This window comes from Peromyscus leucopus, chromosome 9 (assembly GCF_004664715.2).
Source record: "Peromyscus leucopus breed LL Stock chromosome 9, UCI_PerLeu_2.1, whole genome shotgun sequence".
NCBI classification, from domain to species: Eukaryota; Metazoa; Chordata; class Mammalia; order Rodentia; family Cricetidae; genus Peromyscus; species Peromyscus leucopus.
In genome coordinates this window covers 79,605,617-79,631,777 of record NC_051070.1, presented here as the reverse complement: position 1 = coordinate 79,631,777, position 26,161 = coordinate 79,605,617, and the positions used below count along the sequence as shown (strand labels likewise).

Here is a 26,161-nt window from a genome sequence, read left to right as displayed (position 1 = left end):
ATGTTCTCTTCCACCTGGACACAGTGCATTGTCATAGGTCACTTCCTTTAAGGGATTCAACAGCCCTTGTCTGGGGGTCATGGGAAGGAGCACACTCTCTTACTGCAGATCAACTACTTCCCCTGACATTGGACTTAACAGACACCAGCATCACAGACTGGGTGAAAAATGAGCTTTGTTTGGTGTTCTTTGAAGACAGTGTCAGGAGTTATTTTCAAAGGGAATTATTTGCAAAGGTTGATTTCTGCCTCAGACATTACTGAGTTCAGAAGGTGACAACTGTGTGTGTGTGGTCCATAACCTGAAGGGAAGCATCTTTCCAGTCAACTCTATACCCCGTTTGTCTAAAAGACATTAAGCAAGAGGTATTATTGGCTTCAGTGGCCTTGCTTGGGACAGGACTCGAAGAGGCTCTTCCTGGGGGCATAATTCATTTTTGTCACATCTGATGGGTAAATGCTAGCCCAGTCCTACCTGTCTTCTTCCTCTTAATTTTTCACTTTCCACGATAAAATACAAATGGAAAAATTGGATGCACGGCCAAGGTTGGGTAAGGAGCCAGAGAATCAAAAGGCTCTAATTAGTATTTGCAGTCAATGAGTGTGATGGGGGGTGGGGGAAATTGACAGAATGAGAATGGATACGAGCACACCAGTATGAGTTGCATGAAAAAAGGAAGACACTGGAGACACAGATGCATGAACTCAAATACATGGCAGGGTGGGAGAGGGGTAGACATTGGGCAAAAGTTTCAATGAGATAGGAGGCAGGAACTCTGGTGTCCAATTGGACAGCAGGGTATCTCCAGGTGGTTATAGTCTATAGTGTGTCTTTCAGAATAGCTAGAGAGAAGATTATGGCTGTTTCACCACAAGAAATGATGTTTGAGGTGACACACATGCTAATTAGACTGATGTGATCTTGACACTATGTATGCACACATAGAAAACTCACATTGGATCCCATGCATTTTTGTCATTATATATCTGTTAAAAACGCATGAAATGCTAAAATTAACTCGACATGTGCCGAGTATCCTCTGGCTTTCTTTTCCCCACTTTCTTCACTGGTGACAGGAAGAGGAGTCATTGCCTTTCAGAAGTAGAAGGCATATTATTGAAGACAGGGGAGGTGGCGTTTGAGGAAGTCCCTCCCAACTATCTATCAAGGGCGTGCTATGACTACAGACTGGTTGTGTTTAAATGCAGCTTGCTAAACCCCATGATTCCTCCAGGACTCTGGATATTGTTGGCATAGGTGTGCCCTGAGATGGACTTCAAAGCTGTTTCTACCTCCTTCCCTAGTATCAGTCTTTATGCTCTTCAAAATGCCATTAGTTCACTGGAGTGATTTCAGTTCAATTGGCAATGTTAATTCTCTGCCCACACAAGCCGAAGTCCACTGGGGATGAGCAGGATTTTGTTATCTGACAAGACTCAACATTTCTCTAAACTGATTTTGGTGTGTCTCCTTTCCACCTAATCATATTGGACTTCTCCTCTCAACTGAACCATTCGAGCTGAATGCCTCATCTGTGATCTATGAATCGGAGAAGTAAAAGCCATGCATGATTTAAAATGAGCTTCAGGAGTTTGCTGAAGGCTCTGTGGAAGTGGGCAGGTAAACTGCTAGTGGATGAAAGGTGGCGTGAGGGAGCTCAGGGGGGCCTGGGCTAACACTAGTTCCCAGGCAAACCTAAAGGCCTGCTGTCCGTCCCCCACTTGATTAATTTGCTTAGACCCGCGTTACTGATGGGCCATCACCAGAATCGCGTCAGGCAGGTCTAGGCAGGTCTGAATCAATAGGGCCTTTCATCATCACTATATCATAATTTTAATTGTCCCTTTATATTACACTTAGCAACCAGACACCAGGCAAGACTGGACTGAAGAATAAACTTGCAAAGAGAGAGAATGTCCACTTCAAAAAGTGGTATTGGAAAGAGCAGAACTGATTAGGACCTACATCCATATCGATGTGTGTGAGTATTTCTGTTGTGAGATATGCTCTTTTTTTCCCCCTGTACAAAAGGGTCTTGTGAAGATGTCAGATGCAGAGCGGTCTGGTGTCCTGGTGTCAACTGGCACGCTGACAAGACCATCTGATGTAGAAATAACGTCTACAGAATCAGAAAATGATGCTGTGATTCTCGACTTTAATACTGAGCACCAATTCTACATTTTAATGTTGAGCCCTATTCTAGATAAGAATATTGAACACCCAGCCTTGAGTTAAATATTAAACAATCCAACATATGCATTTGCCATGGTCACTTTTTATCCTAGATTTTTTTTTTTTTTTTATGGGCTGCGTGTGTGAGTAGGTGGTATGTGTCTGGGGAGGAAAATACATGAATGAATGAGATGGGGTCTCTAATGAAATCTGAAGATAGTCAATTTGGCTAGGCAAATTGACAAATGAGATTCATAAATCTGCCTATTTCTACCCTTTACCCAAGTGCTGGAGTTACAGGCATGAACCATCATTTCTGGCTTTCAACATGGGTTCTGGGAATACCAACTCAGACTCTTGTGTTTACATGGAGGGTCCAACTGAGCTCTCTCCTTGGGCTTATGGCACTTAAAAACACAAAATCTTTTTAAAGTTAGCCCTTCCTCTCTGAAGGTCTTTGTATCAATGGCTTGGCCTCCCGTCTCCTTGTAAGTACAAGAGAAGACAAATGGCTTCCTAGCCCCAGCCATAACAAGGACTGGTCACGGGCCACGCCTCCAAGGAGAGGTGTGTCAACCAGCAGTTAGAAGAGAGGTCTTTAAAACCCTGTGAACACTTTTAATATATTACCACCTCTGGGAACCAGCTATTTCCCTTCCCACTTCAGAAAACATGTAATGGGGCTTTGTGTTCCAATTTAAAGTCCCTTAAAAACGGAAATCCTTTCCTTTATAAGTTAAAAAAAAAAAAACCAGCACAGAGCAAAAGACAAGGCGAGGGAGGAAGGAGTTAGGCAGTCTCCAAGCACTACTGGCTCAACTGGAAATCGGCGACCAAAGCAAGCCCCGTAATAGTGTAATGACCTTTAATGAGTGTCTTGGGAAACAATACAGCCCCGGCATAAAAGACAAAGGGCAAACCCCATCATGGTTCTGCTGACACTAATTCAAAATGATCTTCAGAACAACTCAAGAATGTAAGAGAAGTAATCTGACCTGCTCCTCTGCCCTCCCTTTGATTCCTGGGCCCTTCTCCTGCCATTTCTAATTGTCAAGCCCTCTCCGTTTCACGTCTGCTCATATTTAATGAAAAGCCCACTCTCACCCTGCTCTTAGAATCAATTCACTCTGTCAAATGGGCACACCACCCAACCCACCACCCGTGTGGGGTGCCCAGAGATTGCTGTGGCACACGGCCAGGGGGATTCAGCAGAGACTGAAGGTTTTTTTTTTTAATTGGAGAAGAACGGCTGACATGGGCCCATAAAGGAGTTCAACTTGGAATGGATTTTTCTAACTTATTATTAGTGGTCAAAGGTGAGTGGTCTCACACAGGGATGGATGAAATCTGCCTTTGTGTGACGAAGTGAAGACGGAGAAACAGAGAAGGCAAGGCACCACTAGAGCTGTCAATACCACTTAAGGCCCGAATCCTGTCCTCCTACATAGTGGGGACTGGCGACGCATGGGCAGGAAGGATGACAATATTATGAACAGGGTATTTCTGAGAGGATAGGACATTCTTACCCCCAGATTTTCTTTCCCTGGCCTCCATCAATGCCGGGATTAAATTGCAGAGCTGAGAAATCCCTCCAATTATGGTTTTTCTTGAATAAAATGGAAATTGCACACACTGGACACCATGAGCCTCACATGGGGACATAGATTTTTACTGTGATTGGAGCAGATGGCCAGTGTGCCAAGACATGACCACAGGACCCATGCATAGAGCCAAACTGGCTCCTTATTTTTTCCACCAAATTTGTAGCCAAGGTTTGGAGTGTAGTGGTTACTTGAGAAAAGAAGAAATTGTGCCTTAGGCTGAAGAGGGTTGGCAGTCTTATCCGACACTGTCAATCAAAGGGATCTGACCCAATGGCAGCACCATTGCTCACGCCATTGTCTCCCTAACCAGCTCATCTTTGAATCTGATGCCTTGCTGCACACCACAGACAAATTCTTTGTGTAGTCAAGACCCGGGTTATCTGGACAACACAGCATAGGAGTGAGAGCAAATTCTTGCAGGCAGAACAAAGGAATATGGGACTTGTAATGAACATCAGTAAGAACAAATTCAAAACAAAACAAGACACAAGTTCTTTCTAACAATTTAGGCCAATGTGCTTGGCACAGCCTCTCAATACAACCCCATCAAGTATCACTTTTAAGTCAGTCTTGTCCCTCATCACTTCTCAAGGAGCAGTGGATGGTGAATCAGAGGGGATGGCTCACTGGTCTCAGATTAAGTTTCAGAATGCCTCCAATACATAGCTCAACACACAGCTTACAGACTTCAAACGTGAACCGCAGCTTTGAATGTCAGCACCTGGCATGGCTTAGCACTCTCTCTCTACAGTGAAGCTGGGGCTCTCTCTCGCTAGATATCCACAAGTGCACTGGGTTGGGACTATCTTCAACATAGGCAACGATAACTCGGCCATGTGCATTTGTCATGGGAACAAATGCTCAAAACCGAAATGTTTCTTATCTTCCTTGTGTGGTGGGTGTGAACAACCAAAGGAAAAGAAAAGCTCAACTACTCTTGATTCTCTAGGAGAAGAGTGGGTGGACAGGATGCCAATGCAGCACACCAAGAACTGTGCTGGGTTCTTTAAAGAGAAATGGATGAAGTACAAAGAGGATCATCATCTCCTACTTCCTATACTACCACAAACAGCAATTCAAGGTCATGGTCATGTTTCAAGAGCAACCAAGTCCTGATGCAGAATTCAAGCTCTTCTGCCAGTGGACAAGGATGTACATCCCAAGCATCTCAAACCAACACATTCTGTAACATCACCTACCAACTGTGCCAGCCAAATGGAAACAGGGATGAGGGTGATCTTGGGAATTTGGTTCATCGGACTCAGCAGCTGTCTGTCACCTGTGTAATGGCTACAGCTTCTTTCATAGGGAGGAGCCTGGCAGTGACAAAGGTTTGAGCTATAAAGCGAAGGAAACCCTGGAGATCCAGGATTTAAATATTTCTTATTTAGATTCATGACTGCTACACAATACCTTGGTTAAGTGGGACTAAATTGTTGGGAAAATATAAGGCATTAATGAGTGTCTCAGGAGCCTCCTCTGAATGAGCCAACTGTTTGAAAAGAAGCACTGAAAACTGTATGGAGGGTGGCAGATTCAAGAATAAATATTCTCTTCAAGAACTGAGGATAACATCTGGTACTGAGGAATGAGACTCTGGTAAGAAATACACAGGACAAAATTGTGTGTGTGTGTGTGTGTGTGTGTGTGTGTGTGTGTGTGCTTGCTCTATTTTTGTATTTTGAAATGCTAGCAAGTTTTTTCCACCTATTCCTTTTCTACCATCTTTTTGATCCATCCCCATTTAATAGTCACCTCTAAAACCTGAAGATTCACATTTTTCCTTATCCTCTATTAAAATGGTGCTTGCTCTCCTGCCACTTTTCTTTCCATTTTCAGTTATTTAGACAAGAGAGAGGAAGGCTATCAGCAGGCTGTCACATGCCAGTCTTGTTCACTATCACCAGAGGCACAAAAAAGGTCAGAAGGGAAAGCCTCCTCATCATATACACAGAGACCTAGGCAACACGTCATCACATACAAGACCACATTAGGACGGCAACACTAGCTCAGTGGACTCACGGGACCACAGGGCACAACACAAGACAGGGCTGACACCACAGACGAACACAGACGTGGAACTGCGTGTGTTGAGGTTAAACTTACAGGCACGGAAACTGGCGGAGCAATCATTAACAGAGACAGAAGAAAGCGGGAAGGCTCTCTCAAGGGTGTCCACGTTACCACGCACACGGCCTGACATGCATGAGCAGTCACGCTCAGAACGTCCGCAATCAAAACAACATGCTCGTCTCATTCTCTTGTAGATGGACATCTTGGCTATAACCATGTGGTTGGGTGGGAGGAGAGGAAGAGCGGCAGTTAATGACAAGGTCACATACAGCAAGGCAGCTGGACGGGCACTGGAGGATTGAACACAGGTCTTAGTTCACGGTAACAGTCTTGACCCAGAAAAAAAGTGCAGTGATTGTTGGTGACAGTTTGGTTGTACATAAAAAAAAAAAAAAAAAAAAAAAAAAAAAAAAGCAGTGAAACTATAAATTGCCTTTATCATCCCCTAAGGTTGTTGCATATTATTTTTGTCCCCTCGATGGAGCGGTGACCACAGAAAGAAGGCATGGCTGAACACATCCCGGTTCTTGGATGAAAAAAAAAAAGAGCAAATTATAGACAGCAAAAATGTAACCACCATCCTCCCCCTGGCACAATTAATGCAGGAGGGCAAAAGAGACACACAGCCAATCAGTTAAATGAATTGCTTATTTGGTACAATAAATGGCTTTTGCAGGATGCAACCATATCTACTGTGTAGGCTTTCTCATTTCCATCCATTTCTGGGTATTAAGCAGAGCCAGGGACAAGCTCCCATCAAATTAAATGTGAAACGATTACGTGTTAATATCAGATCTGAGGATGCTTTTGCTGAACTTCCCGGGAGTGAGTTTACATGATAGCTACAGGAATTTAAATTTACTCTTGACAGAACAAATATCCAAATCTGTCCATATAAGAAATGCCGCTACTCAAGGCTAACGCTGCATAGTTGACATTAAAGGAAGTTCACAAATAAAAAAAAATCACCTGAAGCAATATGAGATGTTGGTCTCTGGAATGCTTTTAGCCACTCATGGGTGTATATCTGTTGTGAGTGCTGCCTTTCTCTCCCTGCCCACCAGAAAACCTGAAGGCAATTAGGTGGCTTAATCATATTTTTTTCCTTATGTAGAAAATATTGGCCAAAATATATTTAAAAAAAAAACAAAACAGAAAATATTTGCCCTACAAACTATCTTAATGGCATTTTCAGGGACCCTCAATGGTTCCTTTAAGGCTAGCACAGTGTGAAGGTTTGGTATTGACCCAGGAGTCACCTGTAATACAGACGTGCAAAGCTTGTTAATGTCCCCATCGTTTCCAATGCCTTTCCCTATTACCCTTCTGGCCAATTTATATTTCAGTACAGGAGAAGCCTTTTGTACTGCATTTTGATGCTACAACAGGCAAACATGTTTGTCATTTATCATGCTCTTCTCACAGGGTAGAAGAGCTCATATCTTCCAAGCATCAAACACTGAACTTGACCAGCAAGGTGTTATCTCCACACTCACCCCTTCTACATGGGAAGTCACATTATCCCTCTTTATTTTCCTTTGGAGAGGATGCTTGCCATCCTACTTTAAAATATAGTTTGTGGTTTTGCCCTCTTTGAATGTTACAGTCACCAGGAATGGGTTTAAATCTCTCAAATGGGTCAAGCCCTGTTCTAAGACCTTTGTGACTTGCCATACAGTGGGCTTGTCAAGCAAGGGGAACGGTATGACTGTGAAGAGCAGGCACTGGGGAAGATGAATGAGAGACCTCCAGCAGCATCTCCATTCCTGTGAAGAGGCTCACATTCCCAGTGGCATGGTCCTTTGGTATCCTAACTAAGGCCGTTGTTTGGGTTAACATGCAATCCTAGCCCTGTTCAAACTCTCAGTATATCATTCTTTTGAGATTAGCTTTTACCAACAAATAAAAATAAGAATCTGCTATAGCATTTGAGTCAGAGGAAGCCACAAGGCATGCTGCCAATGTCCAGGCCACCCTGATCAACAGCAGTGGCTGAAGTCAAGAAAGGGGGGAAAAAGTCTTCAATGGAGGACATGAAAATAAATTTAGCTGAGCCGCATCCAGATCTGGTATACAACTTGGAAAATCACTCTCTTGGTTTGTCTATCGTAATGCTTAACTGGACATTAATGACTTGTTACTTGCAAAGAGGAAAACGATGATTTCTTTTTTCCTTTTTGTTGTTTGTTGTTTCACTGTAGATAAATTATTTTGAAACAATTTTTCTTTCTTTCTTTTTTTAAATCAAATACTGTAGCAGAGAATCCCATCAAACTCAGAAATGCTATGTTTCTCATTAGCAACAGTCCCTGGTTTTCATTTTCATACTGCCATTTCAGGTTCAGGCATGGTAATAGAATGTGACACATTTATGGGGAAGAAAGTTCATATACATACATATGTACATATACATATATATATGAGGGTGATGGGAATAGGTAACTTTTGAATCTTTTTTTTTTTCAATTTCCCACAGAGGTCACCCTATCACAATGGGCAGTGGAGACCTCTCACTTCCGAAGGCTTCAGGAGGGAAAATAACATCAAAACAGTGACTCTCAGGGACTGTTTGCAACCGTCACAGCTGGCTGTTCTGGAGACCATGCATTGTTGTACAATTTTGTATTGTTAGCATGCAGTAACAGGCTGCAACTGGTAACTGAAGCAGCAGAAACCCATTTGCTATAAGAAGATTAACTGTTAATTATAAGCAGTCACATTCCAAAGCAGCATATGCATAAAACAGAAAACATGCTATTACTCGTCACTCCTTCCCAGTCATTTTACACTCACACCAGAGGCAAAAGAGAAATCTCAAAGGACAAAGAGCATACACACACACACACACACACACACACACACCAAGAATGATCAACATGAGGCTCAGAGACAAGACACAAACAGTTAAAAATGACTGAGCCCCACATCTTGCCAAACCTTCATGAACCACAATATCTAGAGTGAAGATGCTCAGTTAAAAGTGAGGCTCAGCCAGGTGTGCTGTCACCTGTGTACTTCCAGGTCCACTTTCCAAGAAGGGAAGGTGATTCTGACCTTCCATCTGATGGAGTGATCCATCAAGCTGAGGGACGTATGTATAGTTATGAGATTCCTTCTGGTCCATTATTATTCATGGTCAAGGGCAGCAATGAAGACCTGAAGATTTGGCTCCCATGTGGTAGGTGTTCCAGAAAACATGGGCATTCTTTTCTTGGGTTCGAAAATAAAGTTATGTAGGCACCGTATTACAGCCTTTCTAACTCAGGCATTACTTCCCTGTCACTTTCCTCAACTCTATGGCTTCCTAACCCTTTACTACGGTTTCAGTGAATTACAGATTCTCAAAACCTTCTTGACAACTTTTCTACAGGGAATTTGGGTTAAAGGATTCATTTGCTGTATCAGAGAGGTACTTAAAACCCCCAAGGTTGAGTTTCACATACCTACTTGGAACATTTCAGTATCTATTTAAAATACAAGTTTCTCATCTACTCCTGGTCATAAAAACATGTCTCCTCTCCATTGGTGTGCGCCAAGTTCCTTTCTTAGTAGCCATCCATGGCTCTTCCCAGTCACCAGAAAAAGAAGTTTTAAAGAAGGCAAAGCAGAGCAGGTCTATGAGGACATCTAGTGGACAGCTCTAGGAGAGCAGCTTGTCAATGGCGTGAAGCAGAACTTGATGGTTCATTTCTCCTCCAAGGAGAAGAGGGCCTCGCAGTCTCTATGAACTGAAATGTATGTGGTGCCACTTCAACTCAATGGCAACCTCCAATCTATGGATGATTAGGGGCAGTAAGGACAAATAGATACAAGGTTCTAGGAGAGCATCCTGGGGGCAGTCAACAGTGGTAACTTGCAAGTGCATTGTATTCTGCACCAGCTGCTAGGATCTCCACACAGCTTTGCTGCTGGTCCTGGAGGGACCAGACATGAGTGTGTCTCTGCAGGTACAAATGCTGCAGCTACTTGTCACTTTCTCTTAGGGCCCTTGGAACAACTTTATGCTCTATGAATTGGCCCCATAGGCCAACTGAACTCTGGGAAAGAAATATAAAACCCCTGGGACTTCATTTTCTCTTTGGCCCACAAAATCTTCTTGCTCTTGGACCAGTACCAATTATTTGAAGAGGTTGTGTCAGTGCCAAGAATCTGATTTTGGGTCTCACCTTCCTCTAAAAAAAATCTACATTTGAATAGTTTCATCACTTCAGAAGAAAGCTTTTATGTGTTTTTCTTCACCACAATAAAATGGATATTCATCCAATATTTCCATTATGACTTCCTAGCAGTATTTATAGAGACAAAATAGAGGTACTTCCCTAATGGACATCATCAAAGCTATCTGTTTACTCTTGAGTGTTTAAAATGGAAAGCTTTCTCAGACACACACTTGCACAACTTTTCCTCTCTTTTCAAAGGTCGTGATGGTGAGAAATTAAACCTGCTGCAGATGTGGCATGCTCACTTCTCTTTCCTTGGGACACACTTAATATGATCAGGTGCCAGGCCTCAGGTCCTCTGCTGGTTGGCCCTTCTGAGCCAAGTCTGGAATGGAAGGAAGGGTTGCAGCCCATTCTGTCTGCTGCAGTACCATCTGCCTCCGGCATCAGCAACCAAATGGCCAGCCAGGTTGCAATTGCAGAATCTTAATTTCGGGGGTGGATTGGAAGGGAGAGGGAAAACAGCCTTGCCCAAGAGGCCCAGGTGGAGGTTTCCAGCTGCTGAAGGGAAAATAATTTAGGTTTCCAAAGGAGCAAATGTAAGAGGAGACTCGTGTGAAAGAAAAAAAAATGCCATTAAATTAAGGCACACTTCTCAGATCATAGCCTCATTTTTCAAATCAGTCGAAGGAAGGGAAGCATTGTTTCTTAGCATGAATTACAGCTATTCTTCAAAGACTCAGTAGCAACTGAAATTATAAGCAAACCTTCTACAGAAGAAAAACCCACTGAGGTTTTTGTCTGAGGTATATTGTTAGATGTAATGCTAGGAATCAGAGGTTCTTTCACATCCTATAAAGAAGAAATGATGTCTTCACTTAACACAGTTCCTCTCGTTACCTTCTGGAGAAGAAGCAAGGTCTTACACATGGCTTTCTGTGATCACGATGAAGGGGAAGGCACAGATTAAAGGCAGCAACCTGGAGCACACACCCAGCTAGGTGATCTGGCTCCTGTCAGTCACTCTGAAGCTGGGAAAGGTGGGAGAATTTGCCACAGGGAGTGTTTGTTGATTGGCATTGTGTAGCCCTCGACTTCTCAAAGAGTGCTAGAGTATGAAAGGATAAATGCTTCCACATACATTCCACAGAGCCAATTTGGGCAGAACTGTGTATTGCATTGAAGAAGATCATTATTTTGTTTTGGCATTACACAGATCATCAAAAGCTTTCCACACAATGAAGCCTACCAGAACTCAAATGGTCAACTTGGTGCTTCTTCTGCAAAGGAATATGAGAGGTCCAGGAGCTGAAATATCTCCACATTCCAATGAACTCAATAAGTTGTAAACTGGGTCTCCTTTCTGTTTCCTAGAGTCTTATGCCTGTAGGCCAAGACCCAACGTTAATGGCTAGTGCCCAATAGAGCACTATAGCTGTAGGTCACACATAGATATACTGGCCTTAAAAACTACATCTGGTTAGATAAAGGGGATCCTATTCCTTGAGTAAGTTAGAGAGGTCTAGAGACTTATATTGACTTGTTTAGATTCCAACATGCCTTATTCATTCTCCCTCAATTAACCAACATTTTTTTTCTCAAAATAAGCACATGGATTTTCCAGGATGCCTAATATTCACAGAGGAACTACTGGGCATTGACTAAAGGAGAAGTTGTACTTAAAAGCAAGGAAACATTATAGACTGTAGGGAATAATTGCCACTTGTTTCCAGAGAGGCAGATACTTACAGTCCCAAAGGAGTACTCAATTAAATCTCCAGAAAGTACCTTCTTGTACAGAGAGAGGCATACATATATATAATAGGATGAATGCATTCCTCTCTATGATTATATATAAAAATACACATTTTTACATATAAACTACCGGTGCATATCATATATATCACAACTCAGGAATATATATGTAGCCTATGTTTTTCTTCCAAGAGAGGAATTCAAGCTCCATAGCAGGGGAAAACAAGTATACTTTATCAGAGGCAAGCATGGCCATGACCCCCAATGGACAAAGCATCTAAAGCTAGAATGGTAATTACTCCAGCCTAATCCGTGTCCCTTAAAAGTCCCAAGGTAAGGCCTTCAAGAGAAACACACTGTTGTCAAGGTCTTATTTTCGAATGGAAAAATAAGACCCTCTCCAGAGCTTGCTTTAGGCTGGGGGATGGGTGGATGCATGGAGAGTGGGCTCTGGGCTCTCTCCAGCTCCTGGCTACTCTACAAGGACTGTGTTGGGGCATGAGCGAGTTGGGGCATGATGTAACTGCTACATGCAACACGAATACCAAAAGGAAAATGAAACTGAAAATGTACAGGAAAAAAAAAAGTATCTCATCTAGAGAAAGACCAGGAGGACTAGACTCTGGGCTGCTGGGAACCCATTTTACTCACAATAGATCACTACCAGGGTGCAGTTAAAATAGAGTAGGGGCCGTATTCCAAGGCAGCAAAGAGGAAACAAAATAAATCAAAGATATGTCAATGATTAGAAATTAAAGAAAATTTCTTCACACACATCAATCTAGACATGACTTGCCCCTTAGGAGACTACCCTTGGCAACTTTTCAGAGGCTGGGAGGGAGAATGTAAATCATTAGACCAGGTTTGTGATACAGAAAAAGAAAATGAGCAAATGGTAGAGTCTGAGAGCTTGCTCCTTGGCTAGACTTCTGGATTGGACTTGCTTCCTGGATGGATGGAGAGCTATGAAGAGATGGGAAGAAACGCAAAAGTTAAACTATACTACCAGCATGGGAGCTCCACAAATGGAATGTCCATACTCCACACTTCTCTGATAGAGGACATGAAACATTGAAGGTTACTAAATGAAAAGGAATGAAGAAGGTAGGGGAGGAACTGGGGAAGAGAAACTGGGTAGGGACAAGAGGGGTTTAGGAAATATATGCAAAATCTGGGGACTGTCATTAACTCCCTTCTCATGCCGTTGTATCATTTCATGGTGAATTATCAATTGCTGCATTATCAGGTTTGGATAAACATCAGGCTGGGTCAACTGTCCTTTCCAATTTTGAATACCAAGAAGTACCTGGCCAGTGGCTTAGCACTGGCCCAATATGCTATTAACAATGCTAACTATTTCTCCTGAAAGTTTCTTCACAGCCAAACATATCTTCTCCAATTCCTTCAGTGCCTGACCTTCATGAAAAGGTTTGTATTCAATTATTCATTTGATTCTAATCCTCCCATACATATCTGCATCCTGCCCTCCAGGCTATGGCCTTTTAATTGCGAATAACAACATTTGGACAATTCTGATTATCATCACATATTAATCACACAGCCCATGGCCTTGTGACACTTAGGAGCAGCTTGGCAGAGGCAATCCTTTTGCAGCAATTGTGTTCTGCACGATGGGAGATTCTACATTTCACTAGCTAAACTTACTGTGATGGAAATGAAGGGGAATAAAGATATTGTAAATAATACTGCACTTTTCACAACAGAATGGAGCTAAACTTCTGTTTGCTTGCCTGGAACAAAGATGGAAAAATACCTTGGAAGTCAAACCCCTATTTGTAAGGACTTTAAAAGGTGTATGTATATGGTGTCCTATGAGGGACATTCTAATTTCAGAGAGAGTGAATCAGAGAAGTTCTCTCTTCATCTTGCCTTTTCCATTCTGTCTTCTAGAGTGAATCCTCCATTCAGACGCAAAGGAGATCTTTTAAACTGAGACCTGATGATATCATCTCCTTTCCTTAAATCACCCAGTAGCTTTTGGGCATTGGACTAAAATCTAGTTTCTCAGCATCGTCTCTGCCTTCTTGTATAATCTCACCCTGTGCCTCTCTCCCCAGTGCCACAGACCCCAGCAGCCTTCCACCCATTCTCTAAACGCTACAATGCCTACCTGCTTTTGATTCTAGCCCCTTGTTCTTCTCCCCGCCCATGGTCTCACCTCCACTATCACCTACCAAAAGACCTGTCAAGCTATGAAGAAGTTGCCTTCCTACAAGAGCCCTCATATCCTCAGATGGTCTTCTCTCTCTTTTTAGCACATGGGGCTCTATGAATTTATATATTTCTTAACATGACATGGGTTTGCCTCTATTTGCTGCATGGAAGGTTTGGAAGGGATCTCATTGGCCATCCCATCATGGGTACAAGATGAGACCATGCATGAAGATGTCATATAAAGCTCATGAATGCTGCTCAATTAGTACATTGTCGCCTTGCCACTTTACTAAGGCTCCCAAGGGATGAGTTGGCTTATAAAAACACTCTTGTATAGATTACCAGCCTCAATATTCTCCCACCCATTTTGCCCCTATCGTCATTATGGGAGTTTCCTTACAGAGTTCACCCTCTTGTTCTGGTGCTCCTGTCTGCTTCTATCCTCAGGATGGCCTGGTCCCTGTTCCTTCTGATAGAAATGAGCCTGAAGATGTCTGCTGTGTTTCTAAGTGCCAGGGCACCTGGTGAGAAGGGGAAGAGAGGCCTGACCAGATGGTGACCTTTCTTCTTCATCTTAAACTCATTCATGTGCTCTTCCTTTTGGGTTGAATCAGGAAATCCTTCTGGGTATGGTGACAGAGTTGGGGAAAGCAAACCATGGATCCTAAAAAGCTGGCCTAAGCTGGTGTTTGGAAATGAAGCAGAGAAGACGTCTACAGAAATGTCTCTAGACCAAGTACTGCCCATTGGTGTTTCCCAAAAGACCAACTTATTAATGCTCAGGAAGTACCATCCTATACGTGTCCCCTTCAAGCAGCATAGTGACAAGACCCTCGGGTGGCATATCCCAGAAAGGGTGGCCTTTTGACTAGTTTCTTCTTGTAAAAATGTATTTTGTGAGGATGACCTTTAATAACTCTCTTCCAATTCATTTAACCCAAGCTTATCCTTCTCCACTGTACTTAAGATCAAGGCACTGAGACCACAGCACACAGACAGGCCTCAGGGGACTTGAATCTATAAATAATGGCTGTATGATTATCAGAAATTTCATCCTCTCACTAAACAAGGAAGGGTCATTGTTTCTTTAACTGTTTTAAATATACCCCTGCTAGTTATGTAGGGTTATGGTGAGGATCAAAGCAAACATCACGATGAGCTTTTGGAACTCCAAGTCACCATCGAAGGGAAAGGAGCATTGCATTCATTTTTCTCTAGAGTTCGGAACAATCATTGCTTCTCGGCCTTTTGGCTAAGATCAAGTGTAGTTTGGAACAATCTCCACTGGGCTGTGTGGTTCAATTGCTGCAAAAGGTTGGGCCTCCCCAAAGCAAAGACCATTCCCAGCATGGCGTCAGTGGAGCTCATAAGCCAGTGTTCCTGAGTCACCACTGAGGGGCCATAGGAAAGCTGGGGTAGAAGGCAACTGAGGCAGACTATGCTGGAAGTTTCCGAGCTCGGTCCAATTCACCCCATAAAGCAATGTGCTAGGGGATGGCCTTTAGGCATTGGTAGCTAGTGGCCTTGTTGGGAACAGTGGTTTTGTCCTGGGGTGATCTAGGTCTGAACCTACAAGAATTCCAACTGAAAGGAAGTCTATTCCTTTTATTTGGAGACTGGGTTCTGAGACTTGCTTTCCTTCTAGGACTACATATAGTCTTTTAATTTGGGACTCCCCTCCCCGTCTACTAGAAATCACAATATAAAAAAACATTCCCTCCTCCAAAGCTGTAGGTATCCTCCGTTTTATCCATGATGTTTAACTCTGTGGGCCAGAGATGTCTCCGTCTAGACAAGTGGACAGTAGGTACTAGCCTCCTGCCTGGGCACTGACTGTAATTTTTTCATCTTGTATTCTAAGCAAGGACTGGTATTTGTTTCATGTTTCTTTAAATGGCTGGGTGAAATAGCTAAACATATTCACGAGAACACTTGGTATTTAATGTTCCTCTAATAGGAAAAGGAGAAGGGAAAGGAATTTGGGGACAAGGAGGGGGGAGGGGAAAAAGAAACACTACTTACGCCGCCTGCAGCCACATTTTTTAATTCTTTTGGGATCTGTGACGTCATCATGACAGGCCTTGCAGTAAAAAAATGCCCTGGAGAAAGAGAATGGAAAAACTGACACATTTCATAATCCACCCAAGGAAAATGAGTACCACGTTTCCCCCGAGGTGGTGCCAAATTAACGAAACATGCCAGCCCTGATTTCCTTTCATCTCTTGAAAAGTTTAGACATTTGCAGGCGGAAATGTTTGTTGTAAGACCATTCATTTCAAACCCAGGATTCTGGGATTGGAGTTGGTGCTTCTCTTTATAAACTTTTACTTGCAAAGGAACGGGGAGAAAGGTCTTGCTGGTGTGACACACTAGGCCTGTGACTGTCATTTCTGAGAACAGCACTGAGTACTTGGAACACATGGGTGATAGCCCTGAGTCTTTGGAGTGTACTTTAAAAACACTCCTGAAAACCCCCGCAGTCTACTGAAATATATATTAAAGCGCCACAAGGATGGCAGCTCTCAGGCAAACCTAAGTATTACCTGTGTCACTTCGAAAGCACTTTTCCTCATTAGCCAAAGGAAGAGAAGCCTGAGAGTCACTGGAATGGAGGGACCAGAGAAATGAGTCCAGGGGTTCCTGTCAAACTCCCTCCTGGGATTCAAAGCCCATTTCACCCCAAAGCTGGCTAGATCCATTCCCATTATGTCCTGCCCCAAGCACATATAATGAATAAAAGTTTCGCTCTCCTTATCGTGTAAGACTCAGCTGACCGCTGGAATGGGATGAGTAGGGGACTGGTGGGTAGAATCAGCCCCAAGAAGGAGCAATCAACAATAACAACAAAGTCCTCTAATCTGCCTTACATGTCAATCTGGGACTCCAAAATGAACTGGCTATGCCAACACTACTTTCCATGATAAGAACTAAGGTGATTTAAGTACGTTACATTAGTATCCAGAGGAATAACATGGGGACCTGGGTGGGCAGGCTGTGCCCTTCTGTCTTGAGCTGATGCGGAAGCATGGGCATACAATCACTCAGTTATGAACTTTCAGCACAGGAGACATTAAGTGACAGGAGCTACTCAACTTCCTGCAAATATATTAAATAGGCCTTGTGTTAGATGGTTCTGCCCAACTCTAAGTTAATGTGAAATGCTTGAACACGTTAGGCAGTCTGGGCTAAGGTGTGACGTTCAGTAGGTTACATGCATTTTTAGCTTCAGCTGTTTTCAAATTATGATGATTTATTGAGATGTAACTCCATCATAAGTAGAGAAGCATCTGTACTGAGGAGCTAATAAAATTTACTGGAACAACCTTCCACCCCTCTGGATCCAGGAACTAACAAAATCCTGGGTTTAAGGCCTTTACCACTCCCAACATGAAACGGAGTGCCAGGAATAAACAGGGCCATTTCTTGATGGAGGCTAAAGAAATAAACACAATTCCTAGGTCCTTTTATGTTTTCCACAGGGTTTACATTTCCACATCAAGTCCAATGCTCTTTCAATTCAAGAGGCTCCTTCACCATTTCTTTAAATGTCTTATGTTAGCCTCTTTGCAAAAACAGAAAAAAAGCAGCAGTTTGCTCTGCATCGCACTGTGGGGAAGAAACTGACGGATGGAGGTCTGCCTTGAAACAAGAGAGACAAGAAGAGGCATCCACTTAACTTGGGGCAAGTAAGTTCCCATCCACTTCCTCTGGCCATTGTAGCTCCCTTTAGATGCTCTCATGGGTAATTATAATGCAGCAGTAATAACAGCTAACAAACTATAGGCCTGGTGCTGCTCTAAGCATTTAAAAAGCATTAATATAGTTGATCTTCAAACAACCTCTTTGAAGGAAGCGTGATTACAGATAAGGAAACCGAGCTGGGGAGAGATTAAGTGGCCTGTTCAAGGTCACACTGCTAAGTGGCAGAATCTGGATTCAAGTCCAGGAGGCAGACATCTTAAATATGCTTCTCTAAAGAGATGGAGAGATGAGCCGAATGAACTAAAGCCAGGTTCTTTATATTAAATGTTTTCTTTTTAACTGACAAAACTATCTGTATTTGTGATACATGATGTGATGTTTTGAAATATGTATGTGTGTTAGAATGGCAAAAGCAGGCAAACCAACACATATTCTTTCATCTTCTTGTTTATTTTGTATGTGGAGTAAGAACATTTAAAACCCACCCTAAAAGAAAAAAAATGCTAACAGAGATTTTCATGAATACAATGTTTTAAAAGCATCAACCTATAGGCCAGGGAGAGGCTCAGCAGGTAATGGCACTGGCTGCCAAACCTGACAACTTGAGTTTGCTCCCTGGGTCCCATGCGCTAGGAGGAGAAAAGTTGTCCTCTCACCTTCCTTCAAGGTGAATAAGTTCTCACATCTATTCAACACAAATAAATAAGTAAATGCAAAAACAGCCTATTTTAAACCAACTGTGGTCATGACATTTTGCAATCATCTCTTGCATTTATTCTCTTGTTTAAATTAATATTTTATGTCCCTTGACCCTCATTCCCCCAGATGTCCCTGTCCCAGCTTCTAGTAACCACCATTCTACCTTGTGTGTCCATGGGCTTGACTCTGTAAGGTTTCACGTATCAGTGAGATCGGATAGTGTTTGTCCCTCTATGCCTTAGCTAAACAGGTGCTATAGTCAGACAGATGTGGTTAATGAGGGAGATAAGCCAAGGGCTAAAAGTGTTCATGGTCCCATGAAGACATCTGCTCCAGAGGAAGGAGGCAGATTCTTTAAACCACAAGTTAATTTTTGTTAAGTGACAGTTCTTTGGGAGCTACCCCACCCAGGGAGGCCCCTTCACATTCTCTTGGCAATGCCCTTTGCTACAACTATGCACTTGATCCTGTAAACTCAGTCATCCTGGGAACAAATCCCCACTGGTCTCGGTTGAAATCCCTGACTATGGATTCCAAGGGCCATTCCTGGTGTCTTCTCTATTCTCCTGATGCTTGTCTTCTCACTCCAAAGCAACTATCATTCCCTTCTTCCCCAGCTCACACATCAACAGAAAGGCCCCCTCCACATCCTGCTAGGCTGGCCTGAGGGTCTCCTTGTTCTTGGTTGCTCTGTGTGACTGGCTAAAGGCAAGAGTCAGAAGGTAACCAGAGGTGGGAAAGGGTGAGCTTGTTCTCTGGTGAGTTGTGGGATGGCAACAGACACATTTTCCCACTGGAGGGCAAAGCTCTCACTTGGCAGTCATCACTCCTACAATACACCCTCTCCTCCCCCAGGCTTTCACCTTCTTCCCCTGGTCCCTGCAGTTGCAGGCTGAAAGCAGATCTTACCTGCAGCTGCCTGTGAGATGCTCTGCCATCTCTTACTGATTTTAATCATCTTGCTGTCCACCAGTTTATATGACCCACTTTAGAAAATTTTGCTCTTGTGTCCCACTAGATTGAATCATTTGTTCCCTGCCAGGAACCCCTACTAATGTGACCCCATATTTATATCTTTAGCTCTCTTTTCCCCAGAATTCCAGACTCTTGGATCTACCTGCCTTTATGATGACTTCACGGCATGTTTAGGGCCAATCTTCCCATTCACTATGGCCCAAATAAAACTCATCAGTTGCTACCATGCCATCTTCCTCTAGGTTTCCTCATCACAGCAAGACATCATCATCACCATCACTTTCACTGTTCACTGCCTCAAGCCTAGGCCTCAGCCTTGACTCTTCCTCCTCCCTCACTTCTATGCAGTTCATGGGTGTACACTACAGGCTCCCCAGAGTGGTCCAAATGGGAACCACACACCTCCAGCACAAGCTGCCAGCATCTCCCTACACATCTGACAGTCTCTGGATATCTTGTCTCCTCTCCTGCTCCATCACAGGCAGGGAGATTGTTCTTTGAGAATATAGTTCTCATCACATCTCAACTGTATTCAAAGCATCAATATGTGTCATTCCATAACAAAGCCATTCTCTCTGTAAGTGTCCAAAGAACGAGATGCAGCCTTCCTCTGATTTCTTCCCACTTCTATCTTCTGGTACTCTCCTGGCCATGCTGCTTCATGTTGTCTAAATGCAATGCACCTCACACTGTTATCTTCCTTCTCCATCTGATCTTTGCATAAAAGACTCCTTCCCTTCGTTTTTATTTCTGTGCAGATGCCACCAACTTGGAAGAGTAGTTTTCACTGACACTCAATTGAAATCCTTCCTTCTTTTATTTTTAATCTTTTAAGAACCTGAAATTCTCTCTTCTATAGAATATGAACCTCAGGACAGCAAATAGGCTCTCTGTAGCCTCCCAAACATTAATTAATGTGCAGATATTTGATGAATGGTAAATGAATAAATTTTAGAATGCTTCTCAATTTGGGGTAGTCTATGTTTTGAGAAGAAACCAGAGGTAGCGACTTTAATATAAAAGCAGACAACTTCTTTTAAGTTGGCAACTAATCTATTATTTTTAATTTTGATTCAAATAAAGTATGTATCTGCTAAAGAAAGTGAAAGAGCCACTGGACTATGTTCCAGAGTTATTTAAAAAGGGGAATATTTAAGGACAGCAAAATAATAATAATAATAATAATATGACCAAGTACCTATCTCAGAATGACCTCTTAATGGGAGTAGACAGGTTCACTGCTCTCTGTCTAAGCCCAGCACCTCAAAGATTGTACGACACAGACTCCACTAACTTTTCTTATTGTGTGTTGTTTTGCTTTGTTTTTTTCACAGCCACGGCCGTGGGTGGAAACCCAATAAAAGATCACCATAATCTATTTTCCATTTTTTACAAACCTTGTTTAGTTTCAGTCAAATTCCCAATGTCCTTTCTGTGGTTTTCTGCCCTCTTCATCTCTCTGAATTACCCTAACTGACATCAGTTTCTCTGACACATCACACACCATGGAAAATTACAGGCTGCAGTTGAAGCCGATGGTGTCAGCATGTATTTGTGAATACCATAAAGCATGGGAACGAGACATACTCCATTCCTTAATTGAGGTGGTAATTTGTTTCCTGAACTGCCTGGTATTTGTGACATTCATTGGTGAGAGATGCAGGAGGAAAAAGAATTGCACGAATCGGAGCTTAGGTCGCATTTGCTGTCTGGGAGGTGTGCGTGATGTATGGTCAGCTGTGCTCCCAGCCTGCCATGCTTCCAGCTGAGGTCCTGCATGAAGTTTCCATGCCTCACATCTGGGGGAGGACAGAACTCCTCCAGAGTCCCAGGTGGTGGGGCTCACACAGACACCCCACTTTCCTTTCTCACCTGAACGTCCATCTAAGGGTAGCCCTGATGAACTCCTGTCTCAGCATATTTTTCTCCAAGAGCCAGATAGAGATGTATCTCTCTCACATGGTTTAACAATGTCAATCATTCTCCAGTTTGCAGAAGTAAACTTATTGGGGAAATCAGTTAAAAAACAAAACCTCAAAACCCCCAGGGTTCTTTTCCCGGGAAGCTTTTAAAACTAGCAGTCTAAAAACCTGTCTAAAGTCCCACTTGCTAGAGTTGAGTGGGTAGAAAGAAAATCATAAGCTTGGCTTCATCATATATCGTTTTTTATTAGCATATCAAGATTCTGCAAATACACCCTGTGATTTCTTACCAGTACTGTGACTTTGCCCAAGCTGGTCAACCAAGCCATGCTTTAGTTCCCTCGTAGACAAAAAAAAAAGGAACTGTAAGGCCACAGGTGGCTGGGTGAGGTCATAAACACACAGAAACCCACAAGCACCAGAGCAGCCGTGGTGCAGAGTAGGCTCTCAGAAGGTGGTGCTGGCCTTTTAAAGACAAAGTCAGAGTTCAGAGCACTTCGTAAGACTGACTTCTATTTCTGGGATTCTTGAGGTTAGTATAACGACTGAAGCACACCTAGCATAGGCCTGACTCTGAGGGGAAACCCATTAGAAGGCAATTGGCATCCATAGAGCACTGAACACCCGCATAGTCAGTATTCACTTAAAATACATAACACAATTGTTTAGCTGAGTAACCTTTCTGGCTTACTTATGTCGTATTTTCTGAAAGCAAAAGTTTTGAAGTTGGTAGAATAGAATCAAATATAACAACAGTCTATACTGATAGGCAAAGCCCTATGATCCCCTAAGTTTCTTAAACAGGAATAAAGACATTAATAAAAATTTCATGAAATTTTGAGACTGGTGCTTGCCTCATGCTAGGCCCAATGAGGCTTCACGATTAAAGCTGACAGCTAGGCGGTGGTGGCGCATGCCTTTAATCCCAGTACTTGGGAGGCAGAGCCTAGAGGATCTCTGTGAGTTCAAGGCCAGCCTGGTTTACAGAGTGAGATCTAGGACAGGCACCAAAGCTACACAGAGAAACCTTGTCTCGAAAAAAACAAAAAAACAAAAAAGCAAAAAACAATTGAAGCTGACAATTTTAGCCAGAGCTTAGAAGTTGCAAACACAAATACGGGCAGTTTAATGTTCCATCTAAAATAATCCAAACTTTTCGAAGTTCTACTTGGCACCTACAGCAGAAAATCTGGACATTCACCCAGATAGTATTAGGAAAATGACCTCAGACAAGGGACCAGAAGTCCTGTGACTTTCCTTCAGAACAGGCAAGGATCAGGATGACTTGAAGTCACTTTTGCTTTCTGGGCCTCAGTTTCCTTCCTTGTAAGATGAGGGAGAAGATAAGCAGGTTTCCTGATCTAAAATTTGAGTATTCTGACTTAAAGATAGGGAACTGACTGTGGGGAAAGCTGCCCAGGGAAGTAAGGACACTAGTTCTGCAGTTAAGAGTCTTGGACATACAGGACATGCAGGTCTCGGCAGATCAAGGTGTCTGGGGCTGGACCAGAATGGAAGGCAGATAAAAAGAAACTCTTACCTTTTAACTTCTTTGGCATCACTTGCGATGAAAAATCCTAAAGTACCTTCTTGGATCTTAAGGTGGTTCCCAGGGTTAATTAATATTCTGCTCAGTGAACAGAAACAAACAAAGAAGACACAAATATGAGCTCAAGTTCAGGATAAAACCCTGACGGCAACACTACCCTCTTGTTTAGATAGGGGCCCCACTACTAATGCTTGTCCTTAGATTTTCCCTTAGAGCCTGGCATTCACTGCTCCACACATCTAGTTCAATCAAGCCATCATTTAGCTCCAGGGGGTACACTTCAAGTCAGGGAAATAAAAAATGTGGGTCTTAGGGTCTGAGTTTGCTTAATGGAGCTGCTTAGATGCTCCCAGAGGCACCCGACTGGAAGCACAGGTCTTCAGAATGTATCCCCTTTTGAAACTGATTTTGATGGTCAATGTTGAAACATAGTTAGCCTATTGAAGTTCTATGTAATACCCATCCTCTTTTAGGTGATATAGCATTAATGGGACCCCTATGTGTATACAGAAACATACATATATACATACCACATATTTCCATGGGGAATGGTACAAGACACCTATAATATATTTAATGCAGCATGAAATTGCACATCTTTGGAACTTTGATAAGGACATGGAAGTAGATTCCATGAAGCACCTGATCTACACAGTGATAAAGAAAGCTATTATCTGTCGGATATACCCAATGATTCTAATCTACTTTTGATAAAAATGGATGGGTTGTGTGAATAAGATGTAAACATAGCATTCCTGCATGGCCTTACAAGTGCTAGAAATAGATAGTAGACCAAGTTATGTTTGGGATGGCAGTAGAGATAAATGGATCCTGATCTAATAAATGGGAGAAACAAACAAGTTTCTGCAGATCAAAAGCAGAATACCAGGCTGTCCTATGCAGAAATAGTGATGAGCCTTTGAGCTGAACAGGTGCAGAATTTAGCAACTTGGGATGAAGCACAAGCCAATGACAATATTATTTGATCTGAAAAGCTGGTGATTAAGGTAAGAGACATTTGGGCTCAGGCTAAAGGAAGCCCCCAGCTGCCCAAAACAAAATGGGGGAGGGTAGAAATTAATACATGGTCTTTGTCTAGAGGTAAGACCATTCCAGGGGAAAAAACAAAACAAAACAAAACAACAACAAAAAAAACGACAGTACTGTCAAAGGAGTCCTCTGTCTGTAGTAAAACAGGGAGGGACCAAGCAAACTTCTGCTTGCTCTGTTGGGAGAACTCTGATCAGACCATCACTGAAGAGGTTACTGTCTCTAGCTGCAAGAGCATCCACCATTACCCATAACAAGACCTGACAGCAGAAAGCAGGGCTTGTGCTATTGCTGCTATCAACACTAAATGATAGCAGAGAATGGAGAGGTGACTGCTCCGCCCCAGAACCACCAGCAGCAATGAGGTTTCCTTCCACGTCAGAAATCAGCCGTCCACACTAACGGGCTAGCAGTTCGCACTAAGGACACACTGCTAAAGGCAGAAGTTTTATAAAGAGATCTTATAATTACCCCTCTGCCAGCTCTCCCACTCATATCCCAAGCCCTCTGATTTAGCACAATCATGAAGCAAAGGGGTCAGAGATTATACAGATTTTTTTCAGATAAGTAAATGTAAAAATTTACGTGTTTGTGTTCGTCAAGATGCATGAGAAACTATACAGTTTATATCGATTTCCTTTTTAAAATCCATTAAGTAAGGCACTTTAGGATCACAGGGTTCTAGATTTTGTACTTTTGTCTCATTTTCCTGAAAGGCAGTTCCTATGTGACTGCCTCTGCAATCAGAAATTGGGTCCCTATCTAGCATTGAAGTGATAATTTTGGATAAGTTCCTAAACCTCCCAGGAACTCAATGCTTTTCCCTATGAGAGGAGTGCTAGCACTAACAATAGTCTTTTGTCAAAGAACTAAGTAAGATAATGCCTAAACAGCTTGATACTTTTTATTTATGGTTATTGATATCATTTTATTCTTGCAAAAATGTCCAAGAATATTCCATTTCATCAGAGGTCTCCTGGTTCAAGGGATTGGAATACTGTGCTTCTTATCAAAAATATCCTCTGAGATGAAGTTATAGGATTAAAAAAAATTATACATGACAGAATAATTCATGAATTCATCTATTAAATTCCCACCCACTTCTGGAGCCTTAAAAGTATATTCCTAAAAGTTTGGGAAGTCTCTCTCTGTTTTGACAAGAATTCACATAAGGATAGAAGAAGGGCTCCCGAGTTGGGTGGACGGGTGGTGTCCTGTCATGATTTGAACAACAGAATATGAAAGGTAAAATTGGACACACATTGTCTTGGTGGCACACATGCCCAGAGACCTGTGTTTTCTTCCCTCATGCTTTGTACCACATGACCTGTCCCCCAGCGATCCAGCCCACTGTATCTCGCAAAATGTGAGGATCTCAAGGTTTCTATCCAGAGAGGCTTTTCATTTCCTCTGGTCTTTATCTGCACTGAACAAGAATTGGCCTGCAGTGAAATCAGGGATGGGCAATCTAGAGAATGCAGGTCAAGGTAATTTACCGTAGGCTTCAAGCATCTTTTAATCAAGTCAGTGTGCTCGAGAGAAGAGGCTGGATGCTGGTGGAGGTCACCCTGGTGTTCAAGTCTCAGGTTCCCTAGCAATCAGTGTTAGTAAAATACTTAAGTGCATGCATCAGCCCTAACCATTGTGTCCTGGCTTTGGAGGCAGCAAAGTCTCACCCTCCTAATCTATAAAATGCAGTGTATATTCCCTGGTTGACAATGTTCCTAAGAGAATAAAGGCATACAGTCTATGCATTAAGGACACATTATGTCCTTAATCTTTGGTTTCTATAAATATAAGCAAGGTGACTAAAAAAGTCAGAGTAAACAAGCCCTCACACCTCCACTGGCCTGCTCTCCATTTTGTCTTCAATGCTAACTGAACCCTTGTGAAGGTGCGGTCTCTGCAACATCTAGAAATAGGCTACTACAGATTCACTTTGGGGTACACAGAGTTACTCCCATTCCTTGAGTTTTAGGTGATATGATATAGTGATATGCAAGAGATACACAGAATCTCATTGTCCCCAGAGTTCTTGGGATACCAAAATGTCCTCATGTGCTCTGCAGACAGGAAGATTAAAATTATATCCATATGAAGCATGAGACAGGTATAAAGTTTAGGCTAAGACAGGATTGGGGTGGGGAGGGGCTGGATGAGGAATTCAAAAGAATGAGTCCAGCCAGCCAAGGAAAAAAATGAAATATGCACTATAAGCACAAGGTGCTCTGTGCCATAATGGTTATGTTGAGTTCTAAGGGTGGTGAAGAACAGGCCCACAACATAAGACATTTCCTGTGTGACCTGTGAGTTTCAAATACTCTT

General features: G+C 42.7%; 1 protein-coding gene across 33 annotated transcripts in view; it reads right to left on the bottom strand.

Moving 5' to 3' along the window:
- The window catches only part of Kcnma1 (potassium calcium-activated channel subfamily M alpha 1), a 709,897-nt gene that overhangs the window by 119,554 nt on the left and 564,182 nt on the right, over positions 1–26,161 (bottom strand). For 14 of the 33 annotated variants that reach the window (XM_028879686.2, XM_028879677.2, XM_028879680.2 and 11 more), the window contains 2 exons: positions 22,778–22,864; positions 15,962–16,038 (listed from right to left, as the gene is read on the bottom strand). In XM_028879686.2, the coding sequence (XP_028735519.1) occupies positions 15,962–16,038; positions 22,778–22,864 (164 nt within the window). Of the gene's footprint in view, positions 1–5,882; positions 6,057–12,415; positions 12,425–15,961; positions 16,039–22,777; positions 22,865–26,161 lie in introns of all 33 variants that reach the window. The other 19 variants (XM_028879662.2, XM_028879663.2, XM_028879679.2 and 16 more) reach the window with 2 other exon arrangements.